Source organism: Notolepis coatsorum (assembly GCF_963971535.1).
Source record: "Notolepis coatsorum genome assembly, chromosome: 16".
NCBI lineage: Eukaryota > Metazoa > Chordata > Actinopteri > Aulopiformes > Paralepididae > Notolepis > Notolepis coatsorum.
In genome coordinates this window covers 108,759,548-108,779,565 of record NC_140180.1, presented here as the reverse complement: position 1 = coordinate 108,779,565, position 20,018 = coordinate 108,759,548, and the positions used below count along the sequence as shown (strand labels likewise).

Sequence of the window (20,018 nt, the reverse complement as noted above, 5' to 3'; positions counted from 1 at the left end):
TGACATCTTGACATCAGACCGCAAAGCGTCCTTTCACACACGCACGCACACACACGCACACACACACACACACACACACACACACACACACACACACACACACACACACACACACACACACACACACACACACACACAGTAATGTTACCTTTTTACATTCCCTTGTCGTTACTAGGTGAGGAAAAGAGTGTAACACAACAAGAACAGAGTGTCCAGCAGCCGTCTGTAGTAAGTGCTTCTCATCTCTAAACACGCTCCCACTTAACTCGCCCAAAGCACTTTTGATGTGAATTCATAACATCTTGTTTTATTTTTATATATAGTCTGAAGCCCGTGAAAAGCCAGCGGAGGTCAGAGAAACACGACGTGGACGTCAGTCCAAGCTACTCAAACAAACCAGTGAGTTATGGGATTTAAAAGATATATATATTTAACGTGTTTACCCCCTCCACACCACGTTGTGTTATTATTATTCTCTATTTCTTCAAGTGACTGTTGATGTGATGCTACGCTTATGATCGTATCTTAAATACCAAGATCTACATTTGTCAACATCAGAATCAGAAACCCCTTCAAGGAACACGCCAACATTTTGGGGAAAGTGCTCACTGTCTTCTCCAGAGTCTGACAAGAAGATGGATACCAGTTTCCTCTCTGTGTTCAGTAGAGAGCTATCCGTCTGCAAGCTAGCCTAGCTTAGCACAAATTAATGGAAGTGGATACGGATACATTAAAACTAGCTTAAAACGCCGGTAGAGGTGTTTTTGGCCCACAGCTTGGTTAGCTGGTCCATATCTACATCCATTCATTTGTGCTAAGCTAGGCTAGAGGGAATTGGTATCTATCTTCTTGTCTGACAGAAGACGGTAATGTTGGCGTGTTCCTTTAAATGCTAAGATCTACAGTATATGTTCGAAATCAGAAACCCCTTAAAGCTCATGTATGCATCACTCGCTGGTTGGCACACACGGTCGTTATGCCCTAATTGTGCCCTGTCCGCGTTGAGCACCTCTAAAAAGTTCCAGCAATACGTCCCCTCTTGGTTCCTAGAGCCTGGAGCCATCGTGTCATCATGAGAACACGTGGAGGATGTAACTCTGTGGGCAGCGCGCGGAGTTGCACACCTCACTCGACGATGCTTGAACTCACCAAACACAATGACGTAGAGCGAAACACAGACATTCGTACAAAAGATATCAATTCGATCTCGACTCAGAATTAGGCCGCATCGAGTCCTCACAAGCAATCGAAACGCATGTTTCATGTGTTGAATATTTTCGTACGTAAGTTTACAACCATCCATAAACCTTTGCACAAAATGTAAATATTGATGAAAGACGCCAACCGAATGTACAGGAATTTGACCCGGAGAGAGAGGTGACAGTGGTGAAAAAACTTGCCAACAAGTTTCACAGTACGACAAACCCTCGTGACACAAAGACAATAGGACCTCGTACGACAAACCCTCGTGACACAAAGACAACAGGACCTCGTACGACAAACCCTCGTGACACAAAGACAACAGTAACTCGTACGACAAACCCTCATGACACAAAGACAACAGGACCTCGTACGACAAACCCTCGTGACACAAAGACAACAGTAACTCGTACGACAAACCCTCGTGACACAAAGACAACAGGACCTCGTACGACAAACCCTCATGACACAAAGACAACAGGACCTCGTACGACAAACCCTCATGACACAAAGACGACAGGACCTCGTACGACAAACCCTCGTGACACAAAGACAACAGTAACTCGTACGACAAACCCTTGTGACACAAAGACAACAGGACCTCGTACGACAAACCCTCATGACACAAAGACAACAGGACCTCGTACGACAAACCCTCATGACACAAAGACAACAGGACCTCGTACGACAAACCCTCATGACACAAAGACAACAGGATCTCATATGACAAACCCTCGTGACACAAAGACAACAGGACCTCGTACGACAAACCCTCATGACACAGACAACAGGACCTCGTATGACAAACCCTCATGACACAAAGACAACGGGACCTCGTACGACAAACCCTCGTGACACAAAGACAACAGGACCTAGTACGACAAACCCTCATGACACAAAGACAACAGGACCTCGTACGACAAACCCTCATGACACAAAGACAATAGGACCTCGTACGACAAACCCACGTGACACAAAGACGACAGGACCTCGTACGACAAACCCTCGTGACACAAAGACAACAGGACCTCGTACGACAAACCCTCATGACACAAAGACAACAGGACCTCGTACGACAAACCCTCATGACACAAAGACAACAGGACCTCGTACGACAAACCCTCATGACACAAAGACAACAGGACCTCGTACGACAAACCCTCATGACACAAAGACAACAGGACCTCGTACGACAAACCCTCATGACACAAAGACAACAGGACCTCATATGACAAACCCTCATGACACAAAGACAACAGGACCTCATACGACAAACCCTCATGACACAAAGACAACAGGACCTCGTACGACAAACCCTTGTGACGCAAAGACAACAGGACCTCGTACGACAAACCCTCGTGACACAAAGACAACAGGACCTCATACGCTGATTATATTTTTCAGGTAACGCCTCCAGTTCAGAAGGACCGGAGTGTGAAAAAGGGTCGGACCTGTCTGAGAAGGTATGACTCCCAGATGAATGAATGCTAATCGACCTGTCTGAGAAGGTATGACTCCCAGATGAGTGAATGCTAATCAACCTGTCTGAGAAGGTATGACTCCCAGATGAGTGAATGCTAATCAACCTGTCTGAGAAGGTATAACTCCCAGATGAATGAATGCTAATCAACCTGTCTGAGAAGGTATGACTCCCAGATGAATGAATGCTAATCAACCTGTCTGAAATTGGGGGTCTAACGTTAGGTCTTTTAAGGAAGCTTAGCTGGAGGGACCTGTGGAGTATGGAGGAAAATCATATACAATTCTTAATCTGGGCTACTTATGATTTGCTGCCATCACCACAGAACCTAAAACGGTGGGTAGATGGGGACCGGTCGTGTCCACTGTGTTCAGAGACGGCAATGCTGAGGCATGTTCTGTGAACCTGTAAGACTAGTCTTTCTCAAGGCCGGTATACACGGCGAGAGATAGTTAGCACTTACCAGAGGCCTGACCTAGTATTATCATATACGATGAGAGCTAGGATGGAGGGGGTGGTCTGGGACGCTGGACCTAACTGTTGAGCCTTCTCGAGGTGTCGTGGGCCTAACTTGACGAAACAGCAGAGAAGAGAGGTGCCCACTTGATAACCCTTGGGATGTGCTAACTCTCACTGTCTAATCTACATGTTGTGGTGGCCTTTAGGGGCCATATGGTATGGTATGTAGTAGGGCTGCACAACTAATCGGGAAAAAAAATCACAATCTCGATTCATAGACCTATGCGATCTCATTTCTAAATTATGACGATTATTATTATAATTTTTATTTTCTTTATTTAAAAAAATATATACTTTTTACTTTACTTTTTTAAATGATGACGAAAAATAAGAATCGTGTGAGAGAATCGTGATCTCAATTCTTAGAGAGAAAAATTGTGATTCACATTTGAGCAAGAATCGTGCAGCCCTAGTATGTAGCGTCAGCATTGTCAACCTGGAGCGCACATCAAAGGGGCACAGGTCTGTTGAAGTCAATGCTGTTTGGGGACCATTATGGGCCATGTATAGTGTGGAGTTGCATAGTACAAGTACTTATAGACATGTCAGACTGTCTTTTGGCAATGGGATTGGGATTCTTCATTGAGCGCTTATCCGTATCATTAGGGCACAAGTATCTCGTGTAAATGTCAACTCAAATGTGCTCTTAGGGGAGGGTTTTAGGGGATTGAGTGTGCAGGTTTTGTATCTTTGACCACAATGTTGAAATATCATCGCATACTAACAGCTGTTGTGGGAAGGCGGTCCGTCCCTGAATGACTTTGATTGAGGCGATGGTCTCACTGTCGTCGCCCAGTCTGACCATCCTGATTGATTGGCTGACAAAACACAAAACAACACGACCTGACGTGAGCAGCGTCTTTCTGAAGAAGTGGCAGCATAAATAAAGGCCATTCTCTCTGTATCGTTAACCGTCCGAACTGATTCCTGCATTGACCAATTTTCTGCTCCCTTTCAGGAGGAGAAGACCGAGGGCAGATTGACCCGCAAACGAAGACTGTCCAGCCAGAAAGCCACAAGCAGCAAGGACTCAGGTACTCCTCTAACTTACATGTTACAATCCTCTTTGGATCCTGTTGAAAATGATCTGTAAAAACATATGTTGCTATGGCTTTTAAGGTGTACTGGTGTAGTGTACTGGTATAGTGTACTGGTGTAGTGTACTGGTGTAATGTACTGGTGTAGTGTACTGGTGTAATGTACTGGTGTAATGTACTGGTGTAGTGTACTGGCATGGTGTACTGACATAGTGCACTAGATACCAGGTTCAGTATTGTGATACTTTATACCGACACGATAGTTGAAACTGAAAGAATACTGATTCGATACTCTGTACCTAATAGATCAGAAACAAGGGTTAATCACGTTTTCACACTGTGCCTTTTTTTACTGGTCATTCCGTCTGACACTAAAGAGCCACCATAGTTTAGAAGTGACGTGCACTTCCTGAAGCAAGTACAGGGTTCACACAAGGTCCTTGAAGTGCTTAAAGTGCTTGGTTCTTTTATAAAAAAAAAGTCAAGGCCTGGAATTCCTTGAAAACAGCAAAAAAAAAACAAGGTGCTTAAAAAGTCCTTGAAATTCAAATCAACCACTCACATTGAATGTTTTACTCATCCATGATCAAGTTCTGAATCAAGAAATCTTTTCTTTTTTTTGTTCTGTTTTAATCAAATCTGACGAGTCGCTGTCTCACTCGCTCCAACTGCTTTTCCTCAGAATAGAATAGAATAAAATCTTTATTGTCATTGTTGGTACAACGGAATTGAGTTTAGAGCATCACCACTGGCATACAAACATACTGAATATAGCATATACATAATAATAATAATATCAATGTCCCAAGTGCAGTAGTGCTAGCAGCTAGTGCAATAAATAGTACAGTGACAGTTGAGTTGTTAATGGATGGAGGGGGGGGCGTTGGCTTGCAATGGATGGAATAGTGTATAGTGTATAGTGCAGCAAATGCATGTCCGGTTCACAGTTATTGTTGTAATGTAGAAGTGGGAGTTATGTCACCGGGGGTTGGGGATGGGGGGTGCGAGGGGGGTGCGGGGCGGCAAGTTGATCGTTGAGCAGCCTGACAGCCCGTGGATAGAGGCTGTTGGTCAGTCTGCTAGTACCGGACTGGATGGATCTGTACCTTCGACCAGAGGGCAGCAGTTGAAAAAGATGGTGTGCTGGGTGGTACTGGTCCTGTAGGGTGTTATTCACACGACGTAGGCAGCGGGAGGTGAAGACTGTGAAGATATCTCATGTCTTCGCATGTGATGCTCTAGCTCGCTCCAGCTGGCAAGCAGGCCAAGAAGATGCTTAAAAAAACAGCATTTAAAATTAAATTGTATCCTTTGAGTGACATCCTTGAAAATGAAAAAGAGTGCTTGGAAAATTGTGCTTGAATTTCATTTTGCAATGTCTGTGGGAACCCTGCAAGTAGCTCTATGCTATTAACACTTTGGCTGCCGGAAAACGCTTAAACACGTCATTCCCGGCCATGCTCAAGTTGCCGAAGACGCTTTACAGCGTCTTTAATATCAATATTTCAAAAATCTGGGATCAGATTCATATGTCCCCTCCGCTGGCCTGAGATTCACCAGGAGGACCCACTGAGCTCTCTGGCGGTTCAGGAGCGCCATCTGGTGGCCGATCGGTGCAATCGCTTAACAGGAAGTGCCGTAGAGGTTGTGCTGGTCGCCCGTATTACTTCCGGGCACTCGATATAGGTCCCGAGGCTCGATCTCGACACACTACATAGCGATCGATTGCCAATAACTCGATAAACAACATGATTTGGACGTATATACCATTATACAAGCTGGAGATGGACCGGGTAAATCTACATCCCATAATGATACAATTTCTACTCTACGATGATCGCCCAACGGCGCGCGGAGACTGGGGTGAGTTTTAGCGTGTAAAGTTACCGTCTTCGATACTAACTGCTATTATCAACATTTGACCCACATTAGATGATTGGTATAACGCTGCCCACGGAATTATAAACGCCCCCTAGCCCATCCGGTCAACATCAGATGACGTGTAGTAACTTCTAGAAGTACGTCTAGTTGGAATTTTTTATATCGCGCTGATTGCCATAAAACTGTATTGCATCATCAATATAATGTATTTGGGGCTATAGATCACGTTCTGGAGAAAGCTGCAGAAAGAGATGAAAACATACTTATACATTAGACCATACTTTACTATGAATATGTGAATGAAAAAGTTTAACGTTGCTACACAATGAACAATACATATAGGACTTTGAATGGGCCCTAATAATGGCAATGTAGCAATAGAATTTAAAAAGTTATAGCCCTGCAAAGAAGGGGACTTTCTCTATAGACAAATATAGCCGGCAACCTACGGTTGATAATGAATTTAACCCATGGCAGCCAAAGTGTTAAGCTATCTAACTGTTTTAAAAAGCAACACAATGAGATCCCTCAAATAACTCTAGCTACATTTATTTGTCGTTTTGGAACTCACCTTGTTCTAAAATGTTGTCGTGATTATAATAATAATAATAATAATAATAATAATAACAATAATAATAATAATAATAATAATAATAATAATAAATTTTATTTATAAGGCGCCTTTCAGGACACTCAAGGTCGCCATACAACAATTTAAAAACAGTTCATTAACAATCACAATACATTTAAAAAATAAAATAAAATCAGACATACGCCTGCCTAAACAGGTGGGTTTTGAGGTGGGTTTTGAATGGGCTGATGGAGTCATCCCACCTCCCCTGGTTTACTGCTCAGCTCAGCGTAGCAACACGCCAACACCTCAAACATTCTGTGAGATGTAGATTTATCTTTTATGAAATTACTTTTCTTTCCTCAGGTGCAGAGAGGAGTGAGAAGGACGGCCAGGAGCAGCAGCTGTCTGCTGAGGTGAGCTTCTCAAGGGCCTCGCTCAGTCTGCTGAGGTGAGCTTCTCAAGGGCCTCGCTCAGTCTGCTGAGGTGAGCTTCTCAAGGGCCTCGCTCAGTCTGCTGAGGTGAGCTTCTCAAGGGCCTCGCTCAGTCTGCTGAGGTGAGCTTCTCAAGGGCCTCGCTCAGTCTGCTGAGGTGAGCTTCTCAAGGGCCTCGCTCAGACTGCTGAGGTGAGCTTCTCAAGGGCCTCGCTCAGTCTGCTGAGGTGAGCTTCTCAAGGGCCTCGCTCAGTCTGCTGAGGTGAGCTTCTCAAGGGCCTCGCTCAGTCTGCTGAGGTGAGCTTCTCAAGGGCCTCGCTCAGACTGCTGAGGTGAGCTTCTCAAGGGCCACGTCTGCTGAGGTGAGCTTCTCAAGGGCCTCGCTCAGTCTGCTGAGGTGAGCTTCTCAAGGGCCTCGCTCAGTCTGCTGAGGTGAGCTTCTCAAGGGCCTCGCTCAGTCTGCTGAGGTGAGCTTCTCAAGGGCCACGCTGCTGAGGTGAGCTTCTCAAGGGCCTCGCTCAGTCTGCTGAGGTGAGCTTCTCAAGGGCCTCGCTCAGACTGCTGAGGTGAGCTTCTCAAGGGCCTCGCTCAGACTGCTGAGGTGAGCTTCTCAAGGGCCTCGCTCAGACTGCTGAGGTGAGCTTCTCAAGGGCCTCGCTCAGTCTGCTGAGGTGAGCTTCTCAAGGGCCACGCTGCTGAGGTGAGCTTCTCAAGGGCCTCGCTCAGTCTGCTGAGGTGAGCTTCTCAAGGGCCACGTCTGCTGAGGTGAGCTTCTCAAGGGCCTCGCTCAGTCTGCTGAGGTGAGCTTCTCAAGGGCCACGCTCAGACTGCTGAGGTGAGCTTCTCAAGGGCCTCGCTGCTGAGGTGAGCTTCTCAAGGGCCACGTCTGCTGAGGTGAGCTTCTCAAGGGCCTCGCTCAGTCTGCTGAGGTGAGCTTCTCAAGGGCCTCGCTCAGTCTGCTGAGGTGAGCTTCTCAAGGGCCTCGCTCAGTCTGCTGAGGTGAGCTTCTCAAGGGCCTCGCTCAGTCTGCTGAGGTGAGCTTCTCAAGGGCCTCGCTCAGTCTGCTGAGGTGAGCTTCTCAAGGGCCTCGCTCAGTCTGCTGAGGTGAGCTTCTCAAGGGCCTCGCTCAGTCTGCTGAGGTGAGCTTCTCAAGGGCCACGCTGCTGAGGTGAGCTTCTCAAGGGCCTCGCTCAGTCTGCTGAGGTGAGCTTCTCAAGGGCCTCGCTCAGTCTGCAGATTCAAGTGACTTGGAACAGCGTGATCTTTTCAATTCTGATTTGGGACACTTTCACATGTCAAATCAGAAACACTTTCACGTGTCAAATCAGAAACACTTTCACGTGTCAAATCAGAAACACTTTCACGTGTCAAATCAGAAACACTTTCACGTGTCAAATCAGAAACACTTTCACGTGTCAAATCAGAAACACTTTCACATGTCAAATCAGAAACACGTTCACATGTCAAATCAGAAACACTTTCACGTGTCAAATCAGAAACACTTTCACATGTCAAATCAGAAACACTTTCACATGTCAAATCAGAAACACTTTCACGTGTCAAATCAGAAACACTTTCACATGTCAAATCAGAAACACTTTCACATGTCAAATCAGAAACACTTTCACGTGTCAAATCAGAAACACTTTCACGTGTCAAATCAGAAACACTTTCACGTGTCAAATCAGAAACACTTTCACGTGTCAAATCAGAAACACTTTCACGTGTCAAATCAGAAACACTTTCACGTGTCAAATCAGCCATTGAAAGTTTTGTTCATCCATGATGAAATAGTTCTGAATCAAGAAATATTATTTTTTAATCTAAAGTGTAACTAACTGTCGGATATTGGTTTTAAACCATAAATATTGTATCAGAATTTCTTCTCAATAAATAAACAGCATTTAAAAGTGAATGATATCCTTTTTATTTATTTTTTTCCTCTTCTAATTTCTCTGTTTTTCTCCCCGTCCAATTTTTTGTCGTTGGGCCAATTCCCCCCCTCTCTCTCTATCTCTCTCTCTCTCTCTCTCTCTCTCTCATTCCATTGTTTGCTCAAGCAGCTTTGTTTGGTTCTTCAGGAGGCCGATCAGGAGAAGGTGCTGGAAGCCAAGGCCCCCCGCAGGGGGCGCTCATTGTCCAGGAGCAACGCCGACGAGGAGGACCCACCTAAAGAGCCTGAGAAGTCCGAGGACACCCCGACACGCAGGGGCCGACGCTCGGGCGCCCAAACCAAAGACACCACTGCCGGTAAGACGGTCACTCTTTAACGTCTGGAAAGTATGGACATTTTTGGAAAAGGATTTAAATTAATTTACAGGGTTTTTGTTTTTGAAAGTGTGGACAAGCACAAATATATCCTGAGAAACTTTAAAAAAAAAAAGTTAACCATTTACCATCACACTTGAAACTAGGGCTGGGCGATATGGCCTAAATATGATATCACGATATTTTCTGACCTTTCGGCGATACACGATACGCATCACGATGTTTTTCTTTTTTTCCCCAAAATTCATTATGAGGCTTACCAAGACAGTATTTGAGTTTGCAAGCTAACATTAAAGACAAAATAAAATACCCATGCATTTAGCATTTTTATATTATATATTAGATTTAGATTATTGGATTATTAGATTATATATTGCATATATTTAGCAATGAGATATTATATGATTTAGATATGAAATATGATGAATTGAAAATGGGGGACCCTGATGTAAACAAGACGAAAGTCTTTCTCTGGTCTGCATCCTCCAGTCCGCTGTTGACTGTTGTTGTATTGAGCTGTACTGTATTGTTTGTACCCCTGCTGCAATCTTTTAATAACGTTCTCATTCATTCAGTCGGCAAACAGAATCATTTTGATTGACAGTCGCGTCTGCCAATTACGTCACATCGCTTCCACCCGCCCTGCTGTTCTTAGCACCAATCGGAAAGCGCGTATTCATTTTTTACTTCCGCCGTTGGAGAGCTCAATGACAATAACAATGGCAGCTCGCCGCGGCCGACGTTTAGCTTTTAGCTCCGCAGAAGGACTAAACGACTGGAGGCATAATGATTTTACTGCAACAGATGTTATAATAAAAGCCTTTCCATACATCTGTCTGATTGAAAACTTTATTAACAGACCGCAGAATGGGCACAACTGAGTCAGCACGGGCTGAGATATGAACGAGCTTGCTATATCTAGGTCGACCTCGGTCGGCACTATGTAAATACGCTGATGTTATTGAAAGTGTAACTATATAGAGACCTCTGAACAGGTCCTGCATTATTATTATTATAACGTTAATGCCACAAAACGAATGCCTTTGTTATCATAAGTAGTCACTTTTGATGCAGTAGTGTGTGTGTGGGGCGGCGCTGTTCAAAAGTGTCAACGTGTGGACCAGATTGACGCGACACAAGCCTCTTGGGCAAAACATCACGATATCCACGATATGTTTAAAAAGTGTATCGTTAATGAACTGTACCCGATATTTATATAATATCGTCATATCGCCCAGCCCTACTTGAAACAGACTGTACGCTACCAGGTATTAGTTTATAGATATACGTATTGTATGGGTATTGTACCCATTCTGCAATCTGTTAATACAATGTTCATTCAATCAATCACCGTGCAGATTGATTGATTGAATGAACATTTTATTAACAGATTGCAGAATGGGTACAATACAGTACGGCTCAATACACACAATTGTTAAGGGGATGCAGACCAGAGAGAGACTTTCGTCTTGTTTACATCAGGGTCCCCCATTTTCAATTCATAATGAATTGTAAGTAAGGGTGCAACTTGCTCCGTGCAATCCATTCTTTGTGGATCTAGCCCTGAGAGTTTCACCATCAGACCTCACGCATCAGGGGGGAGATTTAATTAATGACTGATGAAAAGAAAGTGACATCACTACTGTGCTGCCTTGCTTTTAGGCAATTTGAAGGAAGATGGCGAGAAGAAGGATGATGTGAAAGAGGAGAAAATCACCTCAGAGAAACCAGAGGACAAGCAGGAGGTATTTACAATATCAACAAAATCAATATACATTTACAGGTCAATATACATACTGTATACAGGTCAATATACATACTGTATACAGGTCAATATACATACTGTATACAGGTCAATATACATACTGTACACAGGTCAATATACATATACAGTTCAATATACATATACAGGTCAATATACATATACAGGTCAATATACATACTGTATACAGGTCAATATACATACTGTATACAGGTCAATATACATACTGTACACAGGTCAATATACATACTGTACACAGGTCAATATACATATACAGTTCAATATACATATACAGGTCAATATACATATATAGGTCAATATACATACACAGGTCAATATACATATACAGGTCAATATACATATACAGGTCAATATACATATACAGGTCAATATACATACTGTACACAGGTCAATATACATATACAGGTCAATATACATATACAGGTCAATATACATATACAGGTCAATATACATACTGTACACAGGTCAATATACATATACAGGTCAATATACTATATACAGGTCAATATACATACTGTACACTGGTCAATATACATATACAGGTCAATATACATACTATATACAGGTCAATATACATACTGTACACTGGTCAGTATACATATACAGGTCAATATACATACTGTACACTGGTCAATATACATATACAGGTCAATATACATATACAGGTCAATATACAGGTCAATATACATATACAGGTCAATATACAGGTCAATATACATATACAGGTCAATATACATATACAGGTCAATATACATACTATATACAGGTCAATATACATACTGTACACTGGTCAATATACATATACAGGTCAATATACATACTGTACACAGGTAAATATACATAATACAGGTCAATATACATAATACAGGTCAATATACATATACAGGTCAATATACATATACATGTCTCACCCCTATGTCATCTTTCCATTTCATTGTCCCTTATCTTCTTCATCTTCTTCATCCTTGTGTGGGGTTTCCCTTAATACCAGTCTCTCCAGTCTCTCTCCAGTCTCTCTCCAGTCTCTCTCCAGTCTCTCTCCTGTCTCTCTCCAGTCTCTCCAGTCTCTCTCCAGTCTCTCTCCAGTCTCTCTCCAGTCTCTCTCCAGTCTCTCCAGTCTCTCTCTAGTCTCTCTCCAGTCTCTCTCCAGTCTCTCTCCAGTCTCTCTCCAGTCTCTCTCCAGTCTCTCTCCAGTCTCTCTCCTGTCTCTCTCCAGTCTCTCCAGTCTCTCCAGTCTCTCTCCAGTCTCTCTCCAGTCTCTCTCTAGTCTCTCTGGTCTCTCTCCAGTCTCTCTCCAGTCTCTCTCCAGTCTCTCTCCAGTCTCTCCAGTCTCTCTCCAGTCTCTCTCCAGTCTCTCTCCAGTCTCTCTCCAGTCTCTCCAGTCTCTCTCCAGTCTCTCTCCAGTCTCTCTCCAGTCTCTCTCTAGTCTCTCTCTAGTCTCTCTCCAGTCTCTCTCCAGTCTCTCTCCAGTCTCTCTCCAGTCTCTCCAGTCTCTCTCCAGTCTCTCTCCTGTCTCTCTCCAGTCTCTAGTCTCTCTCTAGTCTCTCTCCAGTCTCTCCAGCCTCTCTCCTGTCTCTCTCCAGTCTCTAGTCTCTCTCTAGTCTCTCTCCAGTCTCTCTCCAGTCTCTCCAGTCTCTCTCCAGTCTCTCTCCAGTCTCTCTCCAGTCTCTCTCCAGTCTCTCTAGTCTCTCTCCAGTCTCTCTCCAGTCTCTCTCCAGTCTCTCTCCAGTCTCTCTCCAGTCTCTCTCCAGTCTCTCTCCAGTCTCTCTCCAGTCTCTCTCTAGTCTCTCTCTAGTCTCTCTCCAGTCTCTCTCTAGTCTCTCTCCAGTCTCTCTCTAGTCTCTCTCTAGTCTCTCTCTAGTCTCTCTCTAGTCTCTCTCTAGTCTCTCTCCAGTCTCTCTCCAGTCTCTCTCCAGTCTCTCCAGTCTCTCTCTAGTCTCTCTCCAGTCTCTCTCCAGTCTCTCTCCAGTCTCTCTCCAGTCTCTCTCCAGTCTCTCTCCTGTCTCTCTCCAGTCTCTAGTCTCTCTCCAGTCTCTCTCCAGTCTCTCTCCAGTCTCTCTCCAGTCTCTCCAGTCTCTCTAGTCTCTCTCCTGCCTCTCTCCAGTCTCTCTCTAGTCTCTCTCTAGTCTCTCTCCAGTCTCTCTCCAGTCTCTCTCCAGTCTCTCTCCAGTCTCTCTCCAGTCTCTCTCCAGTCTCTCCAGTCTCTCTCCAGTCTCTCTCCAGTCTCTCCAGTCTCTCTCCAGTCTCTCTCCAGTCTCTCTCCAGTCTCTCCAGTCTCTCTCCAGTCTCTCTCCAGTCTCTCTCTAGTCTCTCTCTAGTCTCTCTCCAGTCTCTCTCCAGTCTCTCGCCAGTCTCTCTCCAGTCTCTCTCCAGTCTCTCTCCAGTCTCTCTCTAGTCTCTCTCTAGTCTCTCTCCAGTCTCTCTCCAGTCTCTCTTCAGTCTCTCCAGTCTCTCTCCTGTCTCTCTCCAGTCTCTCTCCGGTCTCTCTCTGGTCTCTCTCCAGTCTCTCTCCAGTCTCTCTCCAGTCTCTCTCCAGTCTCTCTCTAGTCTCTCTCTAGTCTCTCTCCGGTCTCTCTCTGGTCTCTCTCCAGTCTCTCTCCAGTCTCTCTCCAGTCTCTCTCCAGTCTCTCTCTAGTCTCTCTCCGGTCTCTCTCCGGTCTCTCTCCGGTCTCTCTCTGGTCTCTCTCCAGTCTCTCTCTGGTCTCTCTCCAGTCTCTCTCCAGTCTCTCTCCAGTCTCTCTCTAGTCTCTCTCTAGTCTCTCTCCAGTCTCTCCAGTCTCTCCAGTCTCTCTCCAGTCTCTCTCCAGTCTCTCTCCAGTCTCTCTCGCCTCTCTCCAGTCTCTCTCCAGTCTCTCTCCAGTCTCTCTCCAGTCTCTCTCCAGTCTCTCTCCAGTCTCTCCAGTCTCTCTCCAGTCTCTCTCCAGTCTCTCCAGTCTCTCTCCAGTCTCTCTCCAGTCTCTCTCCAGTCTCTCTCCAGTCTCTCCAGTCTCTCCAGTCTCTCTCCAGTCTCTCTCCAGTCTCTCTCCAGTCTCTCCTGCCTCTCTCCAGTCTCTCTCCAGTCTCTCTCCAGTCTCTCTCTAGTCTCTCTCCAGTCTCTCTCCAGTCTCTCTCCAGTCTCTCTCCAGTCTCTCCAGTCTCTCTCCAGTCTCTCTCCAGTCTCTCTCCAGTCTCTCTCTAGTCTCTCTCCAGTCTCTCTCCAGTCTCTCTCCAGTCTCTAGTCTCTCTCTAGTCTCTCTCCAGTCTCTCTCCAGTCTCTCTCCAGTCTCCAGTCTCTCTCCAGTCTCTCATGTCTCCCCAGTCTCTCTCCAGTCTCTCTCCAGTCTCTCCAGTCTCTCTAGTCTCTCTCCAGTCTCTCTCCAGTCTCTCTCCAGTCTCTCTCCAGTCTCTCTCCAGTCTCTCCAGTCTCCCCAGTCTCTCTCCAGTCTCTCTCCAGTCTCTCCAGTCTCTCTAGTCTCTCTCCAGTCTCTCCCCAGTCTCCAGTCTCTCTCCAGTCTCTCCAGTCTCTCTAGTCTCTCTTCAGTCTCTCTCCAGTCTCTCTGGTCTCTCTCCAGTCTCTCTCCAGTCTCTCTCCAGTCTCTCTAGTCTCTCTCCAGTCTCTCTCCAGTCTCTCTCTAGTCTCTCTCCAGCCTCTCTCCAGTCTCTCTCCAGTCTCTCCAGTCTCTCTCCAGTCTCTCTCCAGTCTCTCCAGTCTCTCTCCAGTCTCTCTCCAGTCTCTCTCCAGTCTCTCTCCAGTCTCTCTCCAGTCTCTAGTCTCTCTCCAGTCTCTCTCCAGTCTCTCTCCAGTCTCTCTCCAGTCTCTCTCCAGTCTCTCTCCAGTCTCTCCAGTCTCTCTCTAGTCTCTCTCTAGTCTCTCTCCAGTCTCTCTCCAGTCTCTCTCCAGTCTCTCTCCAGTCTCTAGTCTCTCTCCAGTCTCTAGTCTCTCTCCAGTCTCCAGTCTCTCTCCAGTCTCTCTCCAGTCTCTCTGGTCTCTCTCCAGTCTCTCTGGTCTCTCTCCAGTCTCTCTCCAGTCTCTCTCCAGTCTCTCTTCAGTCTCTCTCTAGTCTCTCTCCAGTCTCTCTCCAGTCTCTCTCCAGTCTCTCTTCAGTCTCTCTCCAGTCTCTCTTCAGTCTCTCTCCAGTCTCTCTCCAGTCTCTCTCCAGTCTCTCTCCAGTCTCTCTCCAGTCTCTCTGGTCTCTCTCCAGTCTCTCCAGTCTCTCTAGTCTCTCTCCAGTCTCTCTCCAGTCTCTCTCCAGTCTCTCTGGTCTCTCTCCAGTCTCTCTAGTCTCTCTACAGTCTCTCTCTCTAGTCTCTCTCCAGTCTCTCTCCAGTCTCTCTCCAGTCTCTCCAGTCTCTCTCCAGTCTCTCTCCAGTCTCTCCAGTCTCTCTCCAGTCTCTCTCCAGTCTCTCTCTAGTCTCTCTCCAGTCTCTCTCCAGTCTCTCCAGTCTCTCTCCAGTCTCTCTCCAGTCTCTCTCCAGTCTCTCTCCAGTCTCTCCAGTCTCTCTCCAGTCTCTCTCCAGTCTCTCTCCAGTCTCTAGTCTCTCTCCAGTCTCTCTCCAGTCTCTAGTCTCTCTCCAGTCTCCAGTCTCTCTCCAGTCTCTCTCCAGTCTCTCTTCAGTCTCTCTCTAGTCTCTCTCCAGTCTCTCTCCAGTCTCTCTCCTGTCTCTCTCCAGTCTCTCTCCAGTCTCTCTCCAGTCTCTCTCCAGTCTCTCTCCAGTCTCTCTCCAGTCTCTCTCCAGTCTCTCTCTAGTCTCTCTCCAGTCTCTCTCCAGTCTCTCTCCAGTCTCTCTCCAGTCTCTCCAGTCTCTCTCCAGTCTCTCCAGTCTCTCTCCAGTCTCTCTCCAGTCTCTCTCCAGTCTCTCTTCAGTCTCTCTCCAGTCTCTCTCCAGTCTCTCTCCAGTCTCTCTCCAGTCTCTCTCCAGTCTCTCTAGTCTCTCTACAGTCTCTCTCTCTAGTCTCTCTCCAGTCTCTCTCCAGTCTCTCTCCAGTCTCCCCAGTCTCTCTCCAGTCTCTCTCCAGTCTCTCCAGTCTCTCTCCAGTCTCTCCAGTCTCTCTCCAGTCTCTCTCCAGTCTCTCTCCAGTCTCTCTCCAGTCTCTCTCCAGTCTCTCCAGTCTCTCTAGTCTCTCTCCAGTCTCTCTCCAGTCTCTCTCCAGTCTCTCTCCAGTCTCTCCAGTCTCTCTCCAGTCTCTCTCCAGTCTCTCTTCAGTCTCTCTCCAGTCTCTCTCCAGTCTCTCTCCAGTCTCTCTCCAGTCTCTCTCCAGTCTCTCTTCAGTCTCTCTCCAGTCTCTCTCCAGTCTCTCTCCAGTCTCTATCTAGTCTCTCTCCAGTCTCTTTCCAGTCTCTAGTCTCTCTCCAGTCTCTAGTCTCTCTCCAGTCTCTAGTCTCTCTCCAGTCTCTCTCTAGTCTCCAGTCTCTCTTCAGTCTCTCTCCAGTCTCTCCAGTCTCTCTCCAGTCTCTCCAGTCTCTCTCCAGTCTCTCTTCAGTCTCTCTCTAGTCTCTCTCCAGTCTCTCTCCTGTCTCTCTCTAGTCTCTCTCCAGTCTCTCTCCAGTCTCTCTCCAGTCTCTCTCCAGTCTCTCTCCAGTCTCTCTGGTCTCTCTCCAGTCTCTCTCCAGTCTCTCTCCAGTCTCTCTCCAGTCTCTCTCCAGTCTCTCTCCAGTCTCTCCAGTCTCTCTCCAGTCTCTCTCCAGTCTCTAGTCTCTCTCCAGTCTCTAGTCTCTCTCCAGTCTCTCTCCAGTCTCTAGTCTCTCTCCAGTCTCTCTCCAGTCTCTAGTCTCTCTCCAGTCTCTAGTCTCTCTCCAGTCTCTAGTCTCTCTCCAGTCTCTCTCTAGTCTCTCTCCAGTCTCTCTCTAGTCTCCAGTCTCTCTCCAGTCTCTCATGTCTCCCCAGTCTCTCCCCAGTCTCTCTCCAGTCTCCCCAGTCTCTCTCCAGTCTCATGTCTCCCCAGTCTCTCTCCAGTCTCATGTCTCCCCAGTCTCTCTCCAGTCCCCCCAGTCTCTCTCCAGTCTCTCTGGTCTCTCTCCAGTCTCTCATGTCTCCCCGGTCTCTCTCCAGTCTCTCTCCAGTCTCTCTCCAGTCTCTCTCCAGTCTCTCCAGTCTCCCCGGTCTCTCTCCAGTCTCCCCAGTCTCTCTCCAGTCTCTCATGTCTCCCCGGTCTCTCTCCAGTCTCCCCAGTCTCTCTCCAGTCTCTCATGTCTCCCCGGTCTCTCTCCAGTCTCCCCAGTCTCTCTCCAGTCTCTCATGTCTCCCCGGTCTCTCTCCAGTCTCCCCAGTCTCTCTCCAGTCTCTCATGTCTCCCCAGTCTCTCCAGTCTCCAGTCTCTCTCCAGTCTCCCCAGTCTCTCTGATCTCTCTGGTCTCTCCAGTCTCTCATGTCTCCCCAGTCTCTCCCCAGTCTCTCTCCAGTCTCATGTCTCCCCAGTCTCTCTCCAGTCTCATGTCTCCCCGGTCTCTCTCACGAGGAGTAAAGAGGAGCTCATCTAGTCTCTTTATCTGCAGGAGGAGATAATGGAGCAGAAGAAAGGCGCTCGGCGTGGAAGGCAGCCCAAGCCTCCGTCGTCCCCGTCACCCCGGTCGCCCCTGTCACCCGCATCACCCCTGCCGCACCTGTCGTCCCCGCCCCCCCGCCCAGAGGAGGAGGAGTCTGCAGCGCGCCCAGAGGAGGCGGAGTCTGCAGCGCGCCCAGAGGAGGCGGAGTCTGCAGCGTGCCCAGAGGGGGTGGAGTCTGCAGCGCACCCAGAGGGGGCGGAGTCTGCAGCGCGCCCAGAGGAGGCGGAGTCTGCAGTGCGCCCAGAGGAGGCGGAGTCTGCACCGCGCCCAGAGGAGGCGGAGTCTGCACCGCGCCCAGAGGAGGCGGAGTCTGCAGTGCGCCCAGAGGAGGTGGAGTCTGCAGCGCGCCCAGAGGAGGCTGACACACGTGAGTCGCTTCAGCCTGACCACTGGGCCGAGCAGTGCAGAGCGTGGTTTTTAAAAATGGAAGTTGTAGCGCACTCTGCACTGGGCTGTTTCTCCCCCCCCCCAAAATCCTCCACGGTCGTTGTGTCGCCTTTAATCTCTGCTTCACGTGAAGTTAAATCTACTCTGGAATGAAACTAAAACATAAGCTACTCTGTTTTTATCTCTTGAACATGGGCACTGATAACTACATGGATTTTATTTCTATATTTAAAAATAAATATATAATAATAAAATAAACAACGTACACCGGTAGGGATGGTGGGCATGTCTTTTACTCTGCGGAGCCTGAACACAGAGTAACACTGGTGTCACACCACACATACCACAATGTACTCCCAATGTCGTGGGTTCAAACCCCACCTCGCAGCCTTCATCATCACATCACCTCGCTTTCTTCCGTCTCTCCTGTCGCTCACTGCTGTTTTGCTGTCTTATTTTTTTGTATTTTATTTTTTTATTATTTTTTAAACAAACACATAAACAAACATGACAACACACGATAAGATATACAAGCATTAGTTGACAGTGCACATCCAATGAAATCACATTTTAGTTAATTGTCATATATAGGATATACCCTTAATACCTGTTATCTAATACCCTACACACATGCTCCAGCTCGTACCCCCCCCTCCCGGACCCCCCATTGGATAATCCATCCATTTTCCCTCGCTCCTAACCAGACACTACCATTATATGCTAGCTTTTATTTTCTCCACCACTTCTAACCACAATGTCATTTTGGATTCATTGAGACCCAAAATTCTTGCTGTAGATATTTCTTGATAGATCACATCGAGATATGTAATAATCCAGACCTTTCGGCACATTTTTTCCGGTTGGAACCATCGTGATGCTATCAGCTTTTTAGCCACTGTGATACCCGATAAAACCAATCTCTTTAGCTGTGGATGTACTGCACACTCAAAACTCTGTTTTGCTGTCTTAATAGTTCTTCCTCTCTTCCAGGTAAGCCTGCGTTGAAGAGGAAGAGGTCGGAGGACATAGAAGAGGCTGCGGAGGTGAGGCCCGTTCTCACGCTCATTACCAACTTCACTCCTGGTGGCCCCTGGTGGCCATTATTCAAACTAATTTACTCTCAGTAACTGTCAAACTCAATGTGTGCACAACTGTTTAGAGTGTTTGGATGTGTGTTAGATTATGTGCAAAATAAATCTGCATTGTTTTTAGGTGAAGCCCCCCTTTAAGCCAATGTATTAAGGTGGTATTACTCTCTAGTCAGTGTATTAAGGTGGTATTACTTTCTAGTCAGTGTATTAACACATTCGGGGCCATTGGGATGCGTCTAATAAATCTCTAGAGGACCAGCAAATGTAAACAGACTTGGGGCTGTTTGTAGAGCTAAATCTATACTTTATAGTATTGCTATCTGTCCATTCTCATTGTCAATTGAGTCCATAAACCGTCCCTTCAAAATGGCTTAAAGAAAAAAAAAACGTCATCAATACGTTCTCATTTTATAGCGCCGTGAATATAAGCGTTATACGGCATTTGGTCTAGTATATTTCCTGGAAGGCTAGATAAAGGGCTAATAGCTACTAACGTTATATCCAATGGCATTTCCGTTATACATAAGCTACAGTTAAAACTCAAACTGCATATGATCGGCACGATCCTCAAGCATGTATGCATGAAAGGGGGGGGGGGGGGGGGGGTGACGTCGTTTCTTATTATTGATTACCAATAACCGTGTTCGTCTAAGTAGCCACATACGCTGATCGTATCGTATCATAACAAGGCTCGATCGGGCTGTAATTTACGTGAAAAAGATCTTACCATGAGCCGGTTGGATCCCCCCGAGCATTTCCCCGTTATCGATTGCCATCTGGTAGATCGATATGTCCATTGGCTGATGATAAATCCCCTTATTGCATAGTGAAATCCGCGATCCA

At 46.6% G+C, this 20,018-nt stretch overlaps 1 protein-coding gene across 1 annotated transcript in view; it reads left to right on the top strand.

Annotated features, from left to right (window-relative positions):
* bod1l1 (biorientation of chromosomes in cell division 1-like 1) overlaps positions 1–20,018 on the top strand; it is a gene marked incomplete at its 5' end in the record, with an annotated part of 102,999 nt that overhangs the window by 70,237 nt on the left and 12,744 nt on the right. Inside the window, 7 exons of the mRNA XM_084332150.1 lie at positions 2,605–2,663; positions 4,158–4,233; positions 7,055–7,104; positions 9,204–9,372; positions 11,053–11,135; positions 17,647–18,064; positions 19,075–19,167. Of these exons, the coding sequence (XP_084188276.1) occupies positions 2,605–2,663; positions 4,158–4,233; positions 7,055–7,104; positions 9,204–9,372; positions 11,053–11,135; positions 17,647–18,064; positions 19,075–19,167 (948 nt within the window). The remainder of the gene's footprint in view (positions 1–2,604; positions 2,664–4,157; positions 4,234–7,054; positions 7,105–9,203; positions 9,373–11,052; positions 11,136–17,646; positions 18,065–19,074; positions 19,168–20,018) is intronic.